This window comes from Amblyraja radiata, chromosome 35 (genome assembly GCF_010909765.2).
Source record: "Amblyraja radiata isolate CabotCenter1 chromosome 35, sAmbRad1.1.pri, whole genome shotgun sequence".
Taxonomy (NCBI): domain Eukaryota; kingdom Metazoa; phylum Chordata; class Chondrichthyes; order Rajiformes; family Rajidae; genus Amblyraja; species Amblyraja radiata.
The window spans coordinates 18,007,403-18,025,006 of NC_045990.1; the positions used below are offsets into that span (position 1 = coordinate 18,007,403).

The following is a 17,604-nucleotide window of genomic DNA, read 5'->3' on the forward strand; positions in this document are numbered from 1 at the left end:
ATCGAAACATAAGAAACATTTAGACAGGGACATGGATAGGATAGGTATGGAGGGATATGGGCCAAACGCAGGCAGGTGAGATTAGTGTAGATGGGGCATGTTGGTTGGCGTGGGCAAGTTGGACTAGTGTAGATGGGGCATGTTGGTTGGCGTGGGCAAGTTGGGCAGAAGGGGCTGCTTTGTTAGCTTTTTAAAAAATATATATATTTCTTCCCTTTGGATATCAGTGTACAACTCCACACATCAACAATTATACTACCAGATACAATGTGCCAGAGAAACTCAGCGGGTCAGGCAACATCTCCAGAGGATATGGATAGGTGACGTTTCAGATCGGGGCCCTTCTTCAGACTTTTCAGAGACTTCAGAGTCTGAAGAAGGGTCCTGACCCAGAACATTAAATGTTTTTCCCCCCAAAGATGCTGCCTGACCCGCTGAGTTACTCCAGCACTCTGCACCTTTTTTTGTGGTAAACCAGCATCTGCAGTTCCAAGTGTCTGATAATGAACACATTTCTTATATTTAAAAAAACAGGCAAGTCACCTATTTACAGACATAAAGGACAAAAACTTTATTTAAATTAACAAAAGCAGAACCCATGGGAACTAGGCCCCATAAACCTCTCTAGTTGCTGAGCTCTGCCAAGCTGAACATTTACATTCAATTTGAATATAAACTAAAATATCGTCGTAGAAGAATTCAGTTTAATTGTTGATTTTTGTTCAGTTTTACAGTCTACCCCCTACAGTACCAAGAACGATGTTCACAGCAATAACACATAAAAATCAATTAGCCAGATAAACTCGTAAAATTCACCTCCGCTAATTATCTAGAGAATCAATTAAAAAAACGTTTAATTTCTTTCGCAATAGGCAGGGAGGAAAAAGATATCATTCAAGGGGAAGGCACATTCCGACGTAACCTCAGGGCTGGGCAAACGGTCTTGCACTTCAACATGTGCTTGATGTTACATTCATAATAGATAAAGTGCAAGAGTTATGCCAACTTAGTTTCCGAGCGGCTCTCAATACCAATCGGACCTACGATTCCTGTTGTAGAACTCGCAAACGGATCTCAGACACTCTCTGTATTTCAGCCGGTCTGAAGTACAATCTCATGGAGGAACACGGGGATAGCTGAGGTACTTCATGTACGATGAGAATTAGTGTTGTTAGAACGGGAGACTCTGCCCTGGTTTACAATTCCCCCACTGCTTCCAGTCACACCTGGGTCGGGACAAGTGTGTATGAAGGAAACTGCAGATTCTGGTTTCAACCGAAGATAGACACAGTGCTGGAGTAACTCAGCGGGTCAGGCAGCATCTCGGGAGAGAAGGAATAGGTGACCTTTCGGGTCATACTGAGAGTGAAGATAGACACAAAAAGTCAGTCAGCCACTGTTGTGGTAGACAGTGGAGAGGAGCTTTGGTCAGAGTTGGTGAGCGGGGATGATAAAGGTGATGGCGGATCTTGTCAACCACATGCTCCCTCACCAGATGAAAACCCAACGGCCTGGCAACTAAAGCACGTCTGTGTGTGTAGACGCTGCCTGAAACACTGAGCACTCTGCTTTTGTTTCTGGCATTCAACCTCTGCAGAATATTGCTTTAAATCTCCATGATAATCACCCCAAAATTGTCTATCACAACACAGTAGTGACAATAGACTAAATCTCTGCTCGTTCTCAAATTGTTATGATGCCAGAACTATTATCTAAACCTTCATCGCCATGGGTTGCTGGAGAAATCTGGACAGGGTGGTGGTAGTGGTGGGTGGGGGGAGAGGAGTTGTGGGAAATTATGATCACATTGATCAATAGGAAGAGAGGAGTCAGGTTGTGTAGGAAGGAACTGCAGATATTGGTTCAAACCGAAGATAGGCACAAAAAGATGGATTAACTCAGCAGACGGGCAGCATCTCTGGAGAGAAGGAATGGGTGACGTTTTGGGTCGAGACCCTTCTTCAGACAGTAAAGAAGGGTCTCGACACGAAACGTCACCCATTCCTTCTCTCCGGAGATGCTGTCTGATCCGCTGAGTTATTCCATCCTCTCCTGCCCCGAGGAGAGGAATTCCAAGTTATTGCGCCTGATTTCAGGTCTAGACTGAAGAAGAGTCTCGACCTGAAACGTCACCCATTCCTTCTCTCCAGAGATGCTGCCTGTCCCGCTGAGTTACTCCGGCATTTTGGGTCTGGCAGAGAGGTTTTTGGAGTTACGTTGCGTTGAGGTACTGGACTTGCGCTTCACACTTGAATGCTGCTCCGACGGGCTATCGCATTATGGACTGCTGCTGCAGCCGCCTCGGATGCGACCGGCGTGCGTTGGTGGCTTGCCTCTGCTGGGCCAGGAACGACTGCGACTGACCCGGACCCCGAGACCTCTCCTCCGATACCTTCTGGTGGAGAGCCATCCCCTGTGGAGAAAAGCAGACAGGGTGAAACCTCCCCTCAGTCCCACCGCTGTCTAGCACAACAAGGACAGGCTGACTGTTTGTGTCTATCTTGATTCTCAGTGTGAAGAAGGGTCTCAACCCGAAACGTCATCATCCCTTCTCTCCAGAGATGCTTCTTGTGTCTATCTTAAGCCAGTATCTGCAGTTTATAGAAACATAGAAAAATAGGTGCAGGAGGAGGCCATTCGGCCCTTCGAGCCAGCACCGCCATTCAATATAATCATGGCTGATCATCCAGAATCCCGTTCCTGCTTCTCCCCCCATATCCCTTGATTCCGTTAGCCCCAAGAGCTATATCAAACACCCTGTTGAAAACATCCAGTGAATTGGCCTCCACTGTCTTCTTTGGCAGAGAATTCCACAGATTCACAACTCTCCGGATGAAAACGTTTTTGCTCATCTCAGTCCTAAATGGCCGACCCCTTATTCTTAAACTGTGTGACCCCTGGTTCTGGACTCCCCCAACGCCGGGAACATTTTTCCGGCATCGAGCCTGTCCAATCCCTTAATAATCTTATGTTTCTATAAGATCTCCTCTTATCCTTCTAAATTACAGTGAATATAAGCCCAGTCGACCCATTCTTTCATCATATGTCAGTCCCGTCATTGTGGGAATTAACCTGGTGAACCTACGCTGCACTCCCTAAACAGCAAGAATAAGTGCGTCAGAAATTCCTTCCTACTCCGCAACTCAAATGTTTGGCAGGGTGCAATCCGGTCCAATACACCCTCGCATGTTCCCATCAGTGAGACAGCTTGCGGACTGGGCAAAATAACTACACACACAGCACCAAAAATACCACACACTAGATTCAGCATGATACTTCAATTTGACTACAGTATAGTTTAGTTTAGGGATATAGCGTGGAAACAGGTCCTTTGGCCCACTGAGTCCGCGCCGACCAACGATCCCCGCACACTAAAGGGCCTGTCCCACTTAGGTGATTTTTTAGACGACTGTCAATCGTAGCAGGTCGTCGAAAAAACGGCGACTGGACCCCCTCCTATGACAATGCCTACAAGCTACAACAACCTTTCACCCAGTCGACGTCAAGCCACGGCAAGTGACCGACAACCAGCGACCCATTAGGACGTCCACCTACGACCACACAGGTGACAGCCTGCGACAATCGAAGTCCAAGCTGAGACCCTGTCGGCGACAACGGAAGAGAATTCAGTCGCCGGTTGACGTAGGTAGTCGCCAAAGGATTTCACCGAAGTCAGCTGACTTCGGTGAAATCCATTGGCGACTACCTATGTCACCTGGCGACAACCTACGACAGCATCAACGTCAGAAGAAGTCAAGCTACGCTCATTGGCGTCAAACCCACTGTCGCCAAAAATGTTTGAACAAGTTGAAAATCCAGCAGCGACTCTTGGGGCGACTGAGGAGACGACTCACGACCATACAGGCGACACCCCGGCCACCATGTGGCGGCAGCCTAGTCATCTAAAAAATAGTTGCGGGGTCACACCTGTATGGTCGTGAGTAGTCGCCCAAAGAGTTGTACCGTTTTCTGGTCGCTGCTGGATTTTCAACGTTGAAAATTTCCGGCCACCAGCTGTGGCTATGGCGGGTGCTGGCAAATCGCCGGAAACAATTGCGTAAGTGGAACAGGCCCTTAAGTGGAACAGACAGGCACTTCACACTACCCTGCACACACTACGGACAATTATCAAATTTAACAAAGCCAATTATCCTACAAACCTGCACCACTGTGTCACAGCACAGTGAAAGAAAAGTGTCTTTTGTTTCGTTTTCTAACTAAAGTTTGCTCAGAATCAATGGATAAAATCATATTTCAATCAAAAAGTTATTGAAGGTTTGTTTGCTTAGTTCAACAGAAGTGTAGCACTACTCCCATCTAGTGGCAGCAATGGGTTGTGGGAGACTGCATTCCTTTTGGCTGTGAGTTGGTTCAAGGTTCATGTCAAGTCAAGTCAAGAGAGTTTATTGTCATGTGTCTCAGATAGGACAATTAAATTCTTGCTTTGCTTCAGCACAACAGAATATTGTAAACATAAATACAGAACAGTTAGATAACATGGATTAGTCATAGTTCAGGTTTGATGCCCTTATTAAAATCAGCTGGGTTTTACTAGTTACATTGGCACTTAAAATGTGAAAATAGTGTTTTGCTTCTTTCCTTCAATGTCTCTATTACATTTACCTGTCCATCTGTTTGCACAAGAGCCTGCAGATGCTGGAATATATATACAGTGTGGAAGCAGTGTCCACTTCGGTCCACCTAGACTGCGCTGAACATCAATACACTTGCTCTGTCCTACACAATTTACACAAGCCAATTAACCTACAAGCCTGCACGTGTTTGGAGTGTGGGATGAAACCGGAGCACCCGGAGAAAACCCACGCGGTCACGGGGAGAACGTACAAACTCCGTACAGACAGCACCCGTAATCAGGATGGAACCCAGGTCTCTGGCGCTGTGAGGCAGCACCTCTACCGCTGCACCACCAGGCTGCCCTGGAGGAAGTCAGGGGTCAGGCAGCATCTGTGGAGGCAGAGAGAGACGGTCGATGTTTCAGCACGAGACCAGCACTGGGACTTGAGAGTTCCTCCAGCAGATTGTTCTCCCTGTTAATTCACTCTGGAACCTGTGGAGATATCTGTTTGCTGTGATAAGGCACTATGTACAGTGGCTTGCAAAAGTATTCATACCCCTTGAACTTTTTCACATTTTGCCACGTTACAACCACAAAAACGTAAATGTATTTTATTGGGATTTTATGTGATAGACCAACGCAAAGTGGCGCATAATTGTGAAGTGGAAGGAAAATTATACATGGTTTTCAAATTTTTTTACAAATAAAAAACTGAAAAGTGTGGCGTGCAAAAGTATTCAGCCCCCTTTACTCTGATACCCCTAAATAAAATCCAGTGCAACCAATTGCCTTCAGAAGTCACCTAATTAGTAAATAGAGTCCACTTGTGTGTAATCTAATCTCAGTATAAATACAACTGTTCTGTGAAGGCCTCAGAGGTTTGTTAGAGAACATTAGTGAACAAACAGCATCATGAAGCCCAAGGAACACACCAGACAGGTCAGGGATAAAGTTGTGGAGAAGTTTAAAGCTGGGTTAGGTTATAAAAAAATATCCCAAACTTTGAACATCTCATGGAGCACTGTTCAATCCATCATCCGAAAATGGCACAACTGCAAACCTACCAAGACATGGCCGTCCACCTAAACTGACAGGCCGGGCAAGGAAAGCATTGATCAGAGAAGCAGCCATGGTAACTCTGGAGGAGCTGCAGAGATCCACAGCTCAGGTGGGAGAATCTGTCCACAGGACAACTATTAGTCGTGCACTCCACAAATCGGGCCTTTATGGAAGAGTGGCAAGAAGAAAGCCATTGTTGAAAAAAAGCCATAAGAAGTCCCGTTTTGCAGTTTCCCACAAGCCACGTGGGGGACACAGCAAACATGTGGAGGAAGGTGCTCTGGTCAGATGAGACCAAAATTGAAGTTTTTGGCCTAAATGCAAAACGCTATGTGTGGCGGAAAACTAACACTGCACATCACCCTGAACACACCATCCCCACTGTGAAACATGGTGGTGGCAGCATCATGCTGTGGGGATGCTTTTCTTCAGCAGGGACAGGGAAGCTGGTCATAGTTGATGGGAAGATGGATGGAGCCAAATACAGGGCAATCTTGGAAGAAAACCTGTTAGAGTCTGCAAGACTTGAGACTGGGGCGGAGGTTCGCCTTCCAGCAGGACAACGACCCTAAACATACAGCCAGAGCTACAATGGAATGGTTTAGATCAAAGCATATTCATGTGTTAGAATGGCCCAGTCAAAGTCCAGACCTAAATCCAATTGAGAATCTCTGGCAAGACTTGAAAATTGCTGTTCACAGACGCTCTCCATCCAATCTGACTGAGCTTGAGTTATTTTGCAAAGAAGAATGGGCAAAAATTTCAGTCTCTAGATGTGCAAAGCTGGTAGAGACATACCCCAAAAGACTTGCAGCTGTAATTGCAGCGAAAGGTGGTTCTACAAAGTATTAACTCAGGGGGGCTGAATACTTTTGCACGCCACACTTTTCAGTTTTTTATTTGTAAAAAAATTTGAAAACCATGTATCATTTTCCTTCCACTTCACAATTATGCGCCACTTTGTGTTGGTCTATCACATAAAATCCCAATAAAATACATTTACGTTTGTGGTTGTAACGTGACAAAATGTGGAAATGTTCAAGGGGTATGAAAAGTTTTGCAAGCCACAATGAATCTTAAAAATACTTTTACAGATCCTAAGGGGAAGAAAGATGAAAGGATAGAAATATCAAAGACTAGAATGCACAGCTTTAAGGCTGTGACTCTGTACAGTTAGACAGGTACATGGACAGGACAGGTTTGGAGGGATATGGACCAAGCGCAGGCAGGTGGGACTAGCGTAGGTGGGACATGTTGGCTGGTGTGGGCAAGTTGGGCCGAAGGGCCTGTTTCCACTCTGTGTCACTCTATGACACTAAGGCGAGTGGGGTAGGGGTAAAACTTAAAGATGATGTGAGGGGCAAATGTTTGTTTATGCAGCGGTAGAGTTGCTGCCTCACAGCGCCAGAGACCCGGGTTTGATCCTGACTACGGGTGCTGTCTGTGCAGAGTTTGTACGTTCTCCCCGTGACTGCGTGGGTTTTCTCCGGGCGCTCTGGTTTCCTCCCACACTCCAAAGACCTAAAGGTTGGTACTGTAGGTCAATTGTAAACTGCCCCTGGTGTGTAGGGTAGTGCTGGTGGTTGCTAGTCGGACTCAGTGGGCCACAGGGCCTGTTTCTGTGCTGTATCTCTAAAGTCACGGAGGGTGGTGGGTGCCTGGAACGCACTGCCGGGGATGATGGTGGAGACAGATACAGCAGTGGTGTGTAATAGGCTTTTGGATACATAGGGAACGGACGGATTAGGACTATGTGTCGGCAGATAACAGTCGATCTTAGCATCATGTTCGACACAGGCATCGCGCTCCATGATATTAAAACTACAGACTCACCATGTTGTACCAGGCACTGATGATCAACTTCTCCTCTTGATCTCTCTGTGATTTATTTTTTTCAAAATCAGTCTAAGAAAAATAGAAAGACATGTGACAAACCCACCAAGAGCTTTCTAACCCCACCACCCTCCCTCCAGCCGGCGTCAGCCCAGCAGCTGCCGACACCACCTCCAGGGTGCTGCTTCCTCCAAATGTGACCATCTCACACACTTCTGGTCAACCTCCAATTACTAGATATAAATCACCATTTTCTGCTCATATCTGCACTCTATATGCATGCACACACACTACACACACACTACATACACTCTACACTACACACTCCACACACACTCTACACACTCGATACACACACACACTACACACACCCACACTCGACACACACACACACTCACACACACTCTACACTCACACTCGATACACACACTCTACTCACACACTCGATACACACACACACTACACACTACACACTACACACACACACACCCACACTCGATACACTCTACACACACACTCTACACTCACACTCGATACACACACTCTACACTCACACACTCGATACACACACACACACACACACTACACACACACACTATACACACACTCTATACACACACACACACACAGACTCTATACACACAACACATGAGACACACACTCACTCTATACACACAAACACTCCCCCACAGGCACACACCGACAGAGACACACACACTTCCCTTCTGCCCCCCACTCCCACAAATCGCAGACAAGTGGCACTGAATTCTGTGCCATTAGCTGTGCAACAATACTGTGGGCACTGGTCTTGTTGGGTCAAGGCCCCACATGGCAAAATTACAGAGTGTCTCAACAGCTTCATTAAAAACACACTCATCCAAATTCACCACAGCACCAACAGCATGTTCATGGTCATGATAACAACCAGGGGCAGCATTGGGATTACCTCAGGTTGTACCCCAAACCTGCAACGGTTTCGGGGAAACAGAATCAGAAGTTATCAGGTCATTAGGGATAGGAGCAGAATCAGGCCCATCAAGTCTACTTCGCCATTCAATCGCCATCGATCTCTCCCTCCTAAACCCATTCTCCTAACCTTTCTCCATAACCCCTGACACCTTAATAATCAACTATCTATCTCTCTATCCATCCATCCATCTCTACCTTAAAACTATCCATTGACTTGGCCTCCACAGCTTTCTGTGGCAAAGAATTCCACAGATAGAGGGTGGTGAATCTTGGGATTCTTTGCCACAGAAGGCTGTGGAGGCCAAGTCAATGGATAGTTTTAAGGCTTAAGAAATTCCTCCTTACCTCCTTCCTAAAGGAACATCCTTTAATTCTGAGGCTACGGCCTCTGGTGCTAGACTCTCCCACCAGTGGAAACATCCTCTCCACATCCACTCTATCCAAGCCTTTCATTATTCTGTAAGTTTCAATGAGGTCCCCCTCATTCTTCTAAACTTATAGAGGTGTATAAAATCATGAGAGGAATAGATCAGGTAGACGCACAGAGTCTCTTGCCCAGAGACTTGATAGAGGTCTTTAAAATGATGAGAGGGATAGACGTGTTGAAGTGGATAAGCTTTTTCCATTGAGAGTAGGGAAGATTCAAATAAGAGGACATGATTTGAGAATTAAGGGACAAAAGTTTAGGGGCCAACATGAGGGGGAACTTCTTTACTCAGAGAGTGGTAGCTGTGCGGAATGAGCTTCCAGTGGAAGTGGTGGAGGCAGGTTCGATTTTATCATTTAAAAATAAATTGGATAGGTATATGGACAGGAAAGGAATGGAGGGTTATGGTCCGAGTGCAGGTAGATGGGACTAGGTGAGAGTAACAGGTGACAGGCCATCTCGGCATGGACTAGAAGGGCCGAGATGGCCTGTTTCCGTGCTGTAATTGTTATATGGTTATAGTAGGGGAATCAAGGACCAGAGGTCATAGGTTTGAGGTGAAGGGGAAAAGATTTAATAGGAATCTGAAGGATAACTTTCTCACACAGTTGGGTGGGTGGGTGTATGGAACAAGCTGCCAGGGGTAGTCGAGGCAGTGACTATCCCAATGTTTAAGAAACAGTTAGACAGGTACATGGATAGGACTGGTTTGGAGGGATATGGACCAAACGCAGGCAGGCCCGACTGTGTAGCTGGGACATGTTGGCCGATGCTGGCAAGTTGGGCCGAAGGGCCTGTTTCCAAGGTGTATCACTATGAGTCTGAGTACAGGCCCAGTGTCAGGAATATATTTAATGAGTTTCTGACCAGGATATAGGTTTAGCGATCGTTCCATACTACGATCGTCACCATCTCTGGACTCAACACTCAGCTGTGTATCAATAGTGACAACAATAAACCAAAATGGAGAAGATTCAAGGCCAAGTGCTCACTGCTATTCCAAATACAACATTCATGCTCAGAGCAACCTCTTCATTCAATGGCATTTACTCAATGAACAAACGCAGTCTCAGCAAAACATTCACTGGAGATAAGATGCAGCCTTCGGTCTCCGCAATGCTTCCAAGGATTTCTGTTAAGCCCAACAAAAGCTGACCTTTAAAGATTCAAGGTTTCAGAACACTGTTACTCACAGCGCCAGAGGCCCGGCTTCGATCTTTGACCTCGGGTGCTGTCTGTGTGGAGCTTGCACGTTCTCCCTGTGACATACATTTTTTTTCCTTTTGCTCTCGTTTATCATATTGTTTACAGTGAACTATGTTTACATATTGTGTTTTTCTGCTGCAAGTAAGAATGTCATTGTTCTATCTGGGACTGGATAGACTCGGCTTGTACTCGCTAGAATTTAGAACATTGAGACATAGAAACTTACAAAATTCTTAAGGGGTTGGACAGTCTAGATGCAGGAAGATTGTTCCCGATGTTGGGGAAGTCCAGAACAAGGGGTCACAGTTTAAGGATAAGGAGGAAGTCTTTTAGGACCAAGATGAGACATTTTCTTTTCACACAGAGAGTGGTGAATCTGTGGAATTCTCTGCCACAGAAAGTAGTTGAGGTCAGTTCATTGGCTATATTTAAGAGGGAGTTAGATGTGGCCCTTGTGGCTAAAGGGATCAGGGGGTACGGAGAGAAGGCAGGTACAGGATACTGAGTTGGAAGATCAGCCATGATCATATTGAATGGCGGTGCAGGCTCGAAGGGCCGAATGGAATACTCCTGCACCTATTTTCTATGTGACAATAAAACACTCTTGACTGGGGGAAGAACCGGGTTTCCGTGCAAATCTGTGCCATGTCCCCCACGGACATGAATTCCTTCACTTCCCTCTTTAAAGCGACCTCCACAAACCCTCGGCGTGTGCCTCATCACACTCCTGCTGGTGGAGTCTGTTCCTTCTCGCTCTGTGATGTTTGGACAGGTTTAGCGATGAGGCACGGAAACAGGCCCTTCGGCCCACCTGGTCCATGCCGACCATCGATCGCCCGTTCGCACTAGTTCCACGTTATCCTACTTCCGACACAGTAGGGGGCTATTCTACAGAGAACAATTAAACTACAAACCTCTTTGGCACGATGGAGGAAACCCACGAAGGCAGACAAAAATGCTGCAGAAACTCAGCGGGTGAGGCAGCAATTGTGGAGCGAAGGAATAGGTGACGTTTCGGGTCGAGATCCTTCTTCAGACTGATGTGGGGGTGTGGGTGGCGGAGGCAGTAGGCTGTGGGAGAGCTGGGAAGGGGAGAGGAAGGAGGGAGAAAGCAGGGACTACCTGAAATTGGAGGTCAATTTTGATACCGCTGGGGTGTAAACTACCGCTGGTAGGAGACCCACGAGGTCACAGGAAGAACGTGCAAACTCCACACAGACAGCACCCAAGATCTAGATTAAACTTGGGTCTTTGGCGCAGTGAGGCAGCAGCTCTACCAGCTACCTTTCTGGTATATTGATCTCTCTGTGTCTATGATATAAAGTTCTCATTTTGACTCATCTTACCCTCCATACAACTAATGATCCTGGGGGCTCTAGACCTGCTGTCACACACATTTTCTTTGCAGGGAAAGGTTACCCTGAACACCTTGCCTATCGTACTAAACACATCACGCTGCTGCAAGACTGATTTGGACTCAATCCATTTCCAATCCACGTTTACTAATTTATATTCCAGTCTAGTAAAATTGGCCTTTCATTTATTTTTATTATTTAGAACTGTGGGCCATCATGGTGGCGCAGCGGTAGAGTTGCTGCCTCACAGCGCCAGAGACCCGGGTTCCATCCTGACTACGGGTGCTGTCTGTACGGAGTTTGCACGTTCTCCCCGTCACTTTCATGGGTTTTCTCCGAGATCTTTGGTTTCCTCCCACAATTCCAAAGACGTACACGTTTGTAGGTTAATTGGCTTTGGTAGAATTGTAAACTGTCCCTAGTGTGTGTGGGATAGTGTTATGCCACTGTTCAACTTAGGAAACCTGAACGGAAACCTCTGGAGACTTTGCGCCCCAAGCAAGGTTTCCGTGCGGTTCCCAGAGGTTCCCGGAGGTTTTTGTCAGTCTCCCTACCTGCAACCTCCGGCAACCACCTGCAACCTCCGTGAACCGCACGGAAACCTTGGGTGGGGCACAAAGTCTCCAGAGGTTTCCGTTCAGGTTTCCTAAGTGGGACAGGGGCATTAGTGTGTGGGGATCGCAGGTCAGCGCAGACTCGGTGGGCCGAAGGACCTGTTTCCGTGCTGTATCTCTCAACTAAACAAAATAAAAACTATTTCAAAATTATCTTTGACCTCTTCCAGAATTGTTATTAATCTTCAGCTTCACTCACCAATACTAACCCCAGCTTTCTTCTTGCTTCTTGACCTTCCACATCTTGGCTATAACGGTTCCCCTGAAGGCAACGTTCATAAATATGAGGATCAGAATTAGGCCATTCGGTCCATCAAGTCTATTCAATCATGGCTTATCTATCTCTCCCTCCCAACCCCATTCTCCTGCCTTCTCCCCGTAACCCCTGACACCAGTACTAATCAAGAATCTATCTATCTCTGCCTTGAAGATATCCACCGACTTGCCCTCCACAGCCTTCTGTGGCAAAGAATTCCACAGATTCACCACCCTCTTAATCCTGTGATATTTAAAACTTTTCATCCTAGCACAATGAATATTAATTGAAATTTTCCAATATGGCACCTTAGTTGTTTTGCACTTGTATATGTATTTACAGTTTCACTTTACAGGCTCCTTCTGACTGTTTGAAGGTCTATAATACACCCCTGGTTGCACGCCCAGCCCTCCTCCTCCTCGAGCACGGACCCCACCCCCTGCTGTGTGGCCTCAGCCCCCACCCCTCTGTGGTCTGGACGTCCCTCGCCCCCCACTTACAAGTTTGGGCCCTACTCCTCCCACAGCATAGATCCCACCCACCCACAGCTCGGACACTCCCCACCCCCCCACAGCGCGTGCGCGCGCACCCATTTCCCTCCCCTCCCCCACAGCGAGGACCCTACTCCCCTCACCCACCTCCCTCCCCTCCCCCAGTGTGGACCCTACTCCCCTCCCCCACAGTGTGGACTTTACTCCCCTCCGCACTGCGTGCATCCACCTCCCCCCCCCCATCTACAACATGACTGCCACTATATTGGCTTTAGGTTTAACATGTTCTTAGTCGATACCACACTTAGTGATAGTGTCACACAGCACGAGACAGTCCCTTCAGCCCAACTCCTCCATGCTGCCCCGAATGTAAGCAAGCCCCACTTATTTCCCTTTAAATCTTTCCCATCCGTGTCCCTCACTTGATCATCTTTCTCACATTTTGCCACTTCTCAGATATGCAATGGTTTCTTTCAACAATATCGTCGTTACCCTCTTCCTCCATTTAATCCACTCCTCTACTTGTAACCCGGAACGTTCAACTGCCCGAACAGTGCCCCTTGAAGCCACATTCCCATCACAGAGGGGCGCTGAGAACAAAGGGGTAACTGGCTTGGGTGGGTGGGTGGGGCACCAAGAACGAAGGGGGAATTGGCAGCAGGGGGTGAACTGCTGCTACGTGCAGTGCCAGGCAATAGATAGGACCATTCAGTACTTTGTAGAAGAAAGAACTGCAGATGCTGGTTTAAATCGAAGGTAGACACAAAATGCTGCAGTATCTCAGCGGGACAGGCAGCATCCCTGGAGAGAAGGAATGGGTGACGTTTCAGGTCGAGACCTTTCTTCAGACCCGACCCGAAACATCACCCATTCCTTCTATTTTGAGACTGTCCCGCTGAGTTACTCCAGCATTTTGTGTCTATCTTCAGTTTAAACCAGCATGTGCATCCTTCCTACGACACTTGTGTACCGCCTAGGTTGTTTGCGACGCAAAGCTTTTCACTGTACCAGTGCTCTCCATAATGTTTGGTACAAAGACCCATCATTTATTTATTTGCCTCTGTACTCCACAATTTGAGATTTGTAATAGAACAAATTCACATGTGGTTAAAGTGCACATTGTCAGATATTAATAAAGGGTAATTTTATACATTTTGGTTTCACCATGTAGAAATTACAGCTGTGCTTATACATAGTTCCCCCATTTCAGGGCACCATAATGTTTGGGACATAGCAATGTCATGTAAATGAAAGTAGTCATGTTTAGTATTTTGTTGCATATCCTTTGCATGCAATGACTGCTTGAAGTCTGCGATTCATGGATATCACCAGTTGCTGGGTGTCTTCTCTGGTGATGCTCTGCCATATTGCAGTCATCTTTAGCTTGTGCTTGTTTTGGGGGCTAGTCCCCTTCAGTTTTCTCTTCAGCATATAAAAGATCATTATTTGGGATCATTGTCTTGCTATCGAATGAACCGCCGGCCAATGAGGTTTGAGGCATTTGTTTGAACTTGAGCAGATAGGATGTGTCTATACCCTTCAGAATTCATTATGCTACTACCATCAGCAGTTGTATCATCAATGGTGATAAGTGAGCCATACATGCCCAGGCCATAACACCACCACCACTGTGTTTCACAGATGAGGTGGTATGCTTTGGATCTTGGGCAGTTCCTTCTCTCCTCCATACTTTGCTCTTGCCATCACTCTGATATAAGTTAATCTTCGTCTCAAGACCTTTTTCCAGAACTATGGTTGCTTTTTTAAGTACTTCTTGGCAAACTATAACCTGGCCATCCTATTTTTTCAGCTAACCAGTGGTTTGCATCTTGTAGTGTAGCCTCTGTATTTCTGTTCATGAAGTCTTCTGCGGACAGTGGTCATTGACAAATCCACACCTGACTCCTGAAGTGTTTCTGATCTGTTGGACAGGTGTTTGTGGATTTTTTTTTAATTATAGAGAAAATTCTTCTGTCATCAGCTGTGGAGGTCTTCCTTGGCCTGCCAGTCCCATTGCGATTAGTAAGCTCACCAGTGCTCTCTTTCTTCTTAATGATGTTCCAAACAGTTGATTTTGGTAAGCCTAAGGCTTGGCTGATGTCTCTAACAGTTTTATTCTTGTTTCTCAGTCTCATAATGGCTTCTTTGACTTTCAGTGGCACAACTTTGGTCCTCGTGTTGATAAAAAAGAAAAAAAAATTTCTAAAGGTGATGGAAAGACTGGAGGAAAGACTAGGTGCTGAGAGCTCTCTTATACCTGCAATTAAACACACCTGAGCAATTACAAATGCCTGTGAAGCCATGTATCCCAAACATTATGGTGCCCTGAAATGGGGGGACTATGGATAAACACAGCTGTAATTTCTACATAGTGAAACCAAAATGTATAAAAATGGCCTTTAATAAATTCTGACAATGTGCACTTTAACCAAATGTGATTTTTTCTATTACAAATCTCAAATTGTGGAGTACAGCGGCAAATAAATAAATGATGGGTGTTTGTCCCAAACATTATGGAGAGCACTGTACATGTGACGTTGTGGTATCATTCATTCATTCACTAGATGTCTATATGGCAATCGGTGCACTCAGGCCCTCTGACTATTGCATCAAAGCCATACCTCTAACAAATGAATCTTAGCTTCTTTCTCATGCAACTGATTTTTTAAGGCTTGAACCTCAGGAGCAGTTGTTGGCGTTTGTTTTGGATCGAGAGTTCGAATCACCTGCAAAAAATCAAAGTTAAATCAGATGGTCAAACCTATCTGTGCCGGTGAATGCTTGAAGTGTTACAATTAGCCTTTATTTCTAAAATGCTTACACCCACCTTTCCCTGAATAAGCTGAATCTGCCCAAAATACTGAAAAGAAATTGTGAACCACAGATTGTAAACCTTTCCAAATTGTACTTTTCTCAATGTGTCTATGAGACCGTGAGACACAGGGGCAGAATTAGGCCATTCGGCCCATTGAGTCTGCTCCGCCATTTCAGTTCCGTTTATTGTCACGTGTACCGAGGTACAGTGAAAAGCTTTTGTTGCGTGCTAGCCAGTCAGCAGAAAGACAATACATGATTACAATCGAGACATTACAGTGTATAGGTACAAAAGGGAATTTGATCACGGCTGATCTATTTTCCCCTCTCAACCCTAATCTCCTGCCTTCTTCTCGCAACCTTTTATAGTGGGAGAGTCTAGGACTAGAGGTCATAGCCTCAGAATTAAAGGACGTTCCATTTGGAAGGAGTTGACGAGGAACCTCTTTAGTCAGAGGATGGTGAATCTGTGGAATTATTTTCGCAAAGGGCTGAGGAAGCCCTCAATGGATATTTTTAAGGCAGATTTGATAGATTATTGATTAGTACGGGTGTAAGGGATTATAGGGAGAAGGCAGGAGAATGGGGTTAGGAGGGAGAAATAGATCAGCCATGATTGAATGGTGGAAGAGACAATGGGCTGAATGGCCTAATTCTGCTCCTATCACTTATGACCTTATGAACCAAAATGAAAATTGAACCAAAGGTCGCCACACTCTGATCAGATTAGTGTAAACCAAACCATAAATATTTATCATCACATATCTCACCCGGGCCACTTCCTCTTCTCCCATCGCAATCTTTGAGGAAACTGATTCTTAAAATTTACCAAGTTAGTATGGAAAATGGCAATCTACTGAACTGGACCATAACTGCGCTGTAATGGAGTGTGAATGGAGAGCGGTGACCAGAAGTAGTCCGTGTACTCACCGTCCGTGCCTTATCTAGGTACTTTTTGTAACGCTCCTCCATCGCCTTCATATCCTCATCTTTCTTCTTCAAAACCTCCTGCAGCTCATCAATCTTGTGGGCTGCTGCAAATGGAAATGAATACATTGGGCGCTCAAGTCCTGAACACACGAGTGCGATACAGCATGGGGCCACAGTTTATGAATAAGGAGTAAGCCATTTAGAACGGAGACGAGGAAACACTTTTTCTCACAGAGAGTGGTGAGTCTGTGGAATTCTCTGCCTCAGAGGGCGGTGGAGGCCGGTTCTCTGGATGCTTTCAAGAGAGAGCTAGATAGGGCTCTTAAAAATAGTGGAGTCAGGGGATATGGGGAGAAGGCAGGAACGGGGTACTGATTGGGGATGATCAGCCATGATCATATTGAAAGGCGGTGCTGGCTCGAAGGGCCGAATGGCCTACTCCTGCACCTATTGTCTATTGTCTAAGCCTGGGGGGAGGGGAGGAACCTGTGCACCTGGAGAAAATGCACGCAGTCACAGGGAGAACATACAAACTCTGTACAGACAGCACCCGTAGTCAGGATTGATCCCAGGTCTCTGGCGCTGTAAGACAGCAAGCAGCTCTACCTCTGAGCCACTGTGCCGCCCTATCCGTTCCAAAGCCTCCTCATCATTCCTGTAATGGGGCGACCAGATGTGGCCATCATGGCCAAGACATCATTTATTGCTCATCCCGCCTTGGTTCCATTCCTTTTCTTATCCTCCAAAGGCATCAGTGGGGCTGGTTTAACTGTGAGCAACAGCGAAAGTCCATGACTCACACTGACTATTGCCTCATTAATAACTAACTTTTACCAGGAGTCATAAACAGATTGGAATGCATAATATTGATATTGGCATTAGTCCAATATTGCCTTTTGAAAGTGATACAGAGGTAGGTGAACTGAAAACCGGGTTGACAAAGTGACTTTTCAAAGCTGTTGAATATACCTCCACGTCTTGGCCACCAATATTTCCTTAATATACAACTCGAAAGCAGACCAATTAACTGCTTGCCCATCTTATGGCTTCAGTTGACTCATTGTTTCAGTCGCC

The 17,604-nt window shown here is 46.1% G+C and overlaps 1 protein-coding gene across 4 annotated transcripts in view; it reads right to left on the bottom strand.

Annotated features, from left to right (window-relative positions):
• Positions 1-546: 546 nt before the first annotated feature.
• The window catches only part of hook2 (hook microtubule tethering protein 2), a 76,077-nt gene continuing 59,019 nt past the window's right edge, over positions 547-17,604 (bottom strand). For 2 of the 4 annotated variants that reach the window (XM_033051009.1, XM_033051010.1), the window contains 5 exons: positions 16,531-16,634; positions 15,408-15,512; positions 12,239-12,301; positions 7,469-7,540; positions 547-2,413 (listed from right to left, as the gene is read on the bottom strand). In XM_033051009.1, the coding sequence (XP_032906900.1) occupies positions 2,270-2,413; positions 7,469-7,540; positions 12,239-12,301; positions 15,408-15,512; positions 16,531-16,634 (488 nt within the window). In that variant the 3' untranslated portion in view covers positions 547-2,269. The remainder of the gene's footprint in view (positions 2,414-7,468; positions 7,541-12,238; positions 12,302-15,407; positions 15,513-16,530; positions 16,635-17,604) is intronic. The other 2 variants (XM_033051012.1, XM_033051011.1) reach the window with 1 other exon arrangement.